The 7,088-nt window shown below is 40.9% G+C and overlaps 1 protein-coding gene across 4 annotated transcripts in view; it reads right to left on the bottom strand.

Annotated features, from left to right (window-relative positions):
- Positions 1–4,681: 4,681 nt before the first annotated feature.
- The window catches only part of ZC3H13 (zinc finger CCCH-type containing 13), a 47,018-nt gene continuing 44,611 nt past the window's right edge, over positions 4,682–7,088 (bottom strand). For all 4 annotated transcript variants that reach the window (XM_066313297.1, XM_066313301.1, XM_066313298.1 and 1 more), the window contains 2 exons: positions 5,736–5,899; positions 4,682–5,171 (listed from right to left, as the gene is read on the bottom strand). In XM_066313297.1, the coding sequence (XP_066169394.1) occupies positions 5,001–5,171; positions 5,736–5,899 (335 nt within the window). In that variant the 3' untranslated portion in view covers positions 4,682–5,000. The remainder of the gene's footprint in view (positions 5,172–5,735; positions 5,900–7,088) is intronic.

Raw genomic sequence — 7,088 nt, 5'->3', positions numbered from 1 at the left:
TCTTCTTCCATGAAATGCTGGGCATCTGGCCACTAAATACTGTTTTAGCACTTTTCTCTCCCACAAGACTGGTCTCCTTTATAGAGTTTGATGGGACAAATTTTCAAATTTTCTAGAGGCTAGTTGTTGAAGAAACTCCTCACATCTTGATGTTTGGTCACATTGCTTTACTTTGGCGTTTAGGGCTTTGTTTAGAGCTTATTATTATTATTTCAACAATTCATTTGCCATTCTCAATTGCATCCAAATCCAAATTGCATCCAAAACCACCTTGGACACCCACTCTGCCCACAATCCCTTACTCACTTTACAATGTGTGGAATGAGACCAAGCAATTGGTACTGTATCTTTGGGCCTCCAACTGGCATTAAAACAAAGACTTTTACAGTAAAAACAGCTGCTTTGTAAAAGGACTCTTTGAAAAACAGGCTTTGACTTCTACTGCAAAACAAGAGGTTCCCAAGCTCTTTTAGCTGGTAGCAAATTTTTGAATTGAACACACAGGCAGCGTCCATGTCCAGCCAGCCTGTTCCCTGCTGAAGGGCATCCCCATAGCAGGAAAAGGAGAACACAACTGTGTCAAGGCAATTCAAATAAAAGCCTTAATCTAGCAAAATTGTTTAAACTCCGCCTTTTGAGTATGTTGTGCAGATGGCCCACTGTCAAAATCCCTGTCTCCCTCCACTAGCTGAAGCAGCAATAGCCCTGAAGTCCTGTTTGGGATAATGAATGTGACACTATCCCAAGATACAGGTCATAGTCCCAGTTGTGTCTCAAGGCTCTAAAAAACTGCTCTGCTCTTCGTGAATCCATTCTGGCTGCAGGAGCTCAGCCCAGCATTTCACCGGGAAAAAAGCCTGGTTCATCCACCAGCACAGCTCATTGTTCTGCAGCGCCACGTGCCAGTGGCACCTCAGGGATGCTTAAAACTAATTTATCATCCAACTAGGCACAGCATGGGTTTAGCAGCAGAGAGGGCAGACATCTCTAATCTGGTTCAGGGACCACTTTAAAGTCGCTGCCACAGTTTAAAAAGAGGAACTGAGTAGGGGGAGATGCTTCTCCATGTTTTCAGACTTGAAGCCAGAGCACAAAGGGCACCCAAGGCATACACTTAGCCTCATTCCTGGAAATATTACAGGCTCTTGGGTATCCTCCTGCAGCCTTGCAAAATATGAAATGGACTAAAATTCTTCCACACATTCTTTTTCCACACAAAATCAAGCTGGGAGAGAAATGGAGAGGAAGGAAGAGATGCAAGAAGACCCATCACAGAATGATGATCAACACAAGGAAGGTGTGGAGGGTCCAAAGATGGGTGGTCCTAAAGCAAGGTCTGCAATTCAGACGAGTTTCATGCCTTTTTCTGAAATTGGGATGTGGGCAATTCTCCTTTTCCTAAAGCTATTGCAGAACTACCTGATGACAGTTTTTAACTTATATTCCCTGCAAACTAAACATTACTTTTAGTTAAAATGATGGAGACCAAAATACTCATGCACAGGAACTTCTCACTTACTGTGCTCTACCTGTACAGTAATTCCTGCCAGGTGAAGAGAAACGCTTGAAAAATAAATCTTAGTGCTTCCCACAGGAGCACGTTTTCTGCCAGTACTGGAACATACTTCTGCAGTCCTAAGTGCTGCAAACTGAATTAAAGCAAAGGTGTGTAAGAGGCAATTTCAGCACTGTCCTGTGTATAATCCCAACAAATGATGGTCAGGTCAGCACCGGCTTTGACGGGACACTATCACTCCAGGAGATAATCATATTAGCCCACCAGACTTACTTTACTTTGCATTTCCCAGGGTAATGTGAAATATTCTTCTCCAAACTAAGTGCATATATACACCTTGACTGTTTTACAGGAAGACAGTTTAAAGCACAGTGTAATTAAATGCCACACCATTAATCTATTTTGTGTACTGTGGCTTTAGATAAGGCTGTTTCTAGCCATCAAACATTTTTATGTCTTTTAGAGACAGAGGTTAAAATAGGCTTTAACATAATTGGTAGCAATGATCCAATACTTTCAGCTTAAAGGCAGCATTATTGTAGCTATAAAACAGGTGAGAATACATTTAAATGCCGAATAGAATTGGTTTGTTAACTCTTGCTCAGGTGCTACAGTGTTCAAGACATTATTTTTTAAAAGTGTATATAAAATCATCAATGACATTACAAATAATAGTTAGCAATCTAAAAATGTCAAGCAAGTGAAAAACATAAAATGAAGTTCTGCCTGAGTTACATAGTTTAAAAAGAATTCAAAAAAATGGCGGAGATTTCTGACATCATTTATATTTGATACTAGTACGATACACTGCTGTGTGGTCACTTAAAAAAATAGAACTAAAAACAGAAATAAAAACTTCCTCACGTCTTCTTCAACAATTCTTTAAATGTAGTGTAAGAATATTTTACTGAACCCTTAGGTACTAGGTGCTACAGCAAGCATTATAGTAAGAAGTCTCTGTATTTGAACTGCATTGCTGTCCATAGGCTTTTGCCTGAAGCCAATTCAACTGTCAGCAATCACAAGACATGAGACAGACCTGCTGTTAGCACACTCAACATCCCACCACAGTCTGCTGGTTCCAAGTGGAGAAAAAGGATAAAAAACTGATATAAACCAACTTGTCAAAAAATTTAGTGGTTCATAACTCATTTTCAACGTAAGTGAGAACAACAAAAGCAAGCTGCTCTGCAGCAACCCAGTATCAAGGTACAGCTATGGATTTTTTTTCAATCCTCTATGAGCAGAATTCAAAGAAACAGTTCAAGTTTAAAGCTAGGAAAAGTATAGAGGTGTATACAGACTTAGTCTGAGGTTTCAGTAGTTTAGGTTTCATATGGAGGACAACACAGACTACCTAAAGATATCTTACTGGTATGATCCAAAGATCCCTCACCAATTTTGTAATAAAACAATTCTTACAAAATTGAGCCCAGGCTTGACAAGCCCCTACCATGCCTCTGAAATCTTAATAACCAGCAAAACCATCATTGGTCATTGCCTCTACAGCTAACATACAAAACCTCCTGAAACTCAGCAACTGTAAAATACCCTCAGGCTGCTGCATGGGATCGATCTGCCCTGATAATTAACAGAATGTAAAATCAATCACAGAACATCCTGAGTTGGAAGGGACCCACAGGAATCATCAAAGTCGGACTCCTAGCCCTGCAGAGAACACCACAGGAATCACAACATATGCCTAAAACCTTGTCCAAATGCTTCTGGCTTCTGTCAGGCAGGTGCTGTGACCACTTCCCTGGAGAGCATGCTCCAAGTGCCCAATCACCCTTTGTGTGAAGAACCTTTTCCTGATATCCAACCTAAACCTCCATTTGAGCTTCATGCTCTTTCCTCTGGTTTGTCACTGGTGCAGAGAGATCAGTTCCCACCCCTCTTCTTCCCCTTGTGAGGATGTTGAAGATCATAATGAGGTCTCTGCTCTCCTTCGGGCTGAGCAGACCAAGTGACCTAAGCTGGTCCTTCTATGGCAGCCCCACGAGGCCCTTCACTATCCACATTGCCTTCCTTTTGAACACTCTCTATTGTCAAATGTCTTGTTTATATTGTAGCACCCGAAACTGCACACAGCACTCAAGGTGCCCCAGCGCAGAGCAGAGCAGGACAACCCCCTCCCTTGCCTGGCTGGCCATGCGGTGTCCAATGCAACCCAGGACAGGGTTGGTCCTCCTGGCTGCCAGGGCACTCCCAACCTGCCAGTAACCAGGACCCCAAAGTCCTTTTCCATGAGGCTCCTTTTCAACCCCTCATTCCCCAGTCAGTCCATACATCCAGGGTTGTCCCATCCCAGGTGCAGAACCCAGCCCTTGCCCTTGTTGAAGGTCATATAGGTGGTGATTGCCCATCTCTAATTTATCGAGATCTCTCTTCTGGCCCACTCTACCTGCCAGGAAATCTAGAGTTCCTCCTAAATTAGTATCACTAATAAGCTTACTTAGCCCTTAATGAAGATGATGAAGAGCACAGGGCCTGTGGAACCCCACTAGTAATAGGCCACCAGTCTGATGTCACTGCATTCACTATAACCCTGTGTACCTGACCCATGAGCTGTGTGCTGGATATCCTTTTTGTCCAGAACGGTATTTCAGAGACAGTATCAACAAACTTTACTGAAATCCAAGAAGATTACATCAACTGTCTTCCCTTGATCAAGCAGGTGGGTTACTTTGTTGTAAAAGGAAATCAGGTTTGAAAAGCAGGTTCCCACAAAAAGCCCTGCTGGCTGTAATCAATGACTATGCCGTTTTCATTATGCACTAGTCAGTCCTTTTTAAAAGCAGCCAGCATTTCCAAAATGCAGTTAGTCTCATAAATATAGACACCTAAAACTGGTAATAAATAATCTCTTGAAGTGTTTTTCTTTTGTTTTGTTTAGACTTTCTCTTTAATCAACAAGAAAAAAGAGCCTTAAGTGACTGGACTAGGTTTTTGTGTACAGAAGTCACAATAAAGGAAATCTACGTTAAAGATGGAAAAGAGCTAGAGTTTGATCTAAATCCACACCAGAGGCTACTGTGATAAGAAAGGGATTTGGAAAAAAGAAGGCAAACAGACTCACAGCTATTTAACAAATTTCAGAAGTGTACTGAGGGACCAAGGTGGTGGTGGAAATACCCATTCATAATAAGGAAAATGATACACAGACACTTTTCTTCAGTTTAATATCAGTTGATGTTATAAACTGCTAAACTCAGACATCTTCACATTATTACACTTGATGCACCATAAAACAGGTTTATGTTACAATGTAAGGTTCAATATTACAAAACAGACTCCCACACAGAAGTCTTAATTTTTCATTCCTATTCACATCTAAACCAAATACTCTTAACTGTGTACAAATGGAGTTATTTCCTTTTATCTTCTAGAGCTGCTTTATAACCACCAGTTCTAAACAGCAACACCCACAGTGGTAAGTGAGAAATCAACTCAAAATCAAGGCAGTGCCACTGCAGCCACTTCCTCAAGTCACACACACTTCCTGCTGGAGAGCTGGCTGTGGAATTTTGCTGTCCTCTGTCTTTTCCTGCCCAGGAACTTGGCACACAGTCTTTCGTTTGAATAACCGTAGACTCAACCGTAACAAGTCGCTGTCCATTGCTGCGGAATTTGTGTAAGTTTGTTTTGTTGCACCCTGTTGAAATTGGAAATGGAATTTAAAAAAATGAAGAACTAAAAACAATGTCTTTTAACATGCAAGCTGGGAAATTAACCTTAAGTACTCTCAGTAATTAAGAGGTTTAATCATACTAATCATACCACTAGAAAAGATTTGGAGAATTAATGATTTTTCTAGTAGCATACAAAATCATAAAACCTACTGCAGAAGTTTTAATTTTAACTTGGATTCTTCCAATTCGTATAAAAGCACGTGGAATCTTAAGCAGGAAAGTTATTCAACAGATACCTTTGAAATAATATTTTACCTAACTACTTTTATTATGTATTCTCTAAATATAGAAAATCTATCTCCAGAACTTAAACCTCAAAATGAAAAGAAACAGGACTTAGCTCTAGTCTCAAACTCCATCTCTCATTCTACATAAAAATTAAACACCCTGCAATCTCTCTAAATAAAAGTCAGTTTATTTTTTAAAGGACCAGATCTGCATCAGAACAACAAAGACAAAAATTATCTTCCAGGAGAAAAGCTCTGTTTAGGGGCATCTGTGTTCCCACACTTCGATCCAGCACTTGCCTTTTCATTCTTCATGAGCTGCTTACGAATTGCAGAATCCCTGCGGAAGCACAGTGCTTTGCAGCAAGGGCCCAGATTGCTCAGAAGACCTGCTCTCTCTTCTTTTCGCCGAAGTGCAGCCATGTTCAGTGCTCCCAGTTCGTGTTCAAAAAGGTTTTCTGCATCTAGAAAGAATTGAGATTTACAGAGATCAATAAACACGGTATTTTTGAACAGCAACATACAGTCATATTAATTTTCTTAAGGTTTTACTATTTGTATTTCTGCCTTCTAAACAATATAAAGGTTTGGAAAATAAAGTACTTGAGTTTATAAAATAACATGAATAAATTCTTCACCATGCAAAGGGAAGGATGGATACCCTTGTATTTAGTTTCAGCACTGGAAAGCAATATTGAGACAGCAATCACTGGGAAGCCTAAAAATGAAGTGACAGCTTTGGACAGAAGACAGGGTATGATTTATGGTCGGACGTGTGATGGATAAAAAGTGTTTGTTTACCATTTGCATTAATCATAAAGTAGCCCAAGTTTCACTTCTTTGCAAGACATCAGGTAACTATGCCAGTGTCAATACTGGTTTTGTGTGACTATGCAGAAGTGAAACACAACTATCTAGAATAAATTTTTATTTCTGGTGGATAAACCTGGAGAACAAGTCAGCAGCTGCCAATGGACTACCCCTTCCTACCGGCTCACCCAAGGCATTTAACAGAACTCAAGGTGACAGTAGCAGTCCTTCAACACATTTACCAGAAGAAATAGTGTGCAGAAAGAACACTTTTAGAAAAGATATATCCTGAAGTGAATGGTGTTCTGCAACAAGTCTGTTTCTATGACATGCAAAGACAAAAAGAGCACACAGGGCTGGACCAGAGCTCATTGATTTTTAGCCCTTTTACAATAGATAGGAAGATTATCATGTAATAGAAAAAAAGCTAGGGTATGTGGCTTGTAGGAGAATCTGCGCACGGCTGGGACAAGGAATTCTGCTGACCTGAGATATTCTAGAACACGTGGTTTTATTGCAAGGGTCGTGGGTAAAAGGACCTTGCCTTCAGCCACCAGCTTCGGCTGAAGGGAAACCCTTAAAGAGAGAGGGAGAAAGAACAGCAGGGTATGAGCTCAGAGAGAAGGGAGCAAGAGAGCAAGGTGGCAGGGGGAAGAGCACAGGGGGAAGAGCAGGGGGAAAAGGACAGGGGTAAGAGAGGAGCAGTAAGAGGTAAGAGTAGGGGGAGTAAGAGGTAAGAGTTAAGAGCAGGAGAGGTAAGAGTAGCAGGAAGAAGAGGAGCAAGAGCGAAGAGGTAAGAGAGCGAGGTTCTTGTTACAATACACTATATCTCCTTTTGTGATG

This window comes from Sylvia atricapilla, chromosome 2, assembly GCF_009819655.1.
Source record: "Sylvia atricapilla isolate bSylAtr1 chromosome 2, bSylAtr1.pri, whole genome shotgun sequence".
In the NCBI taxonomy this organism is placed as follows: domain Eukaryota; kingdom Metazoa; phylum Chordata; class Aves; order Passeriformes; family Sylviidae; genus Sylvia; species Sylvia atricapilla.
Note: the sequence above shows the minus strand (reverse complement) of the source record. Positions and strands in the feature narration are given on the sequence as shown.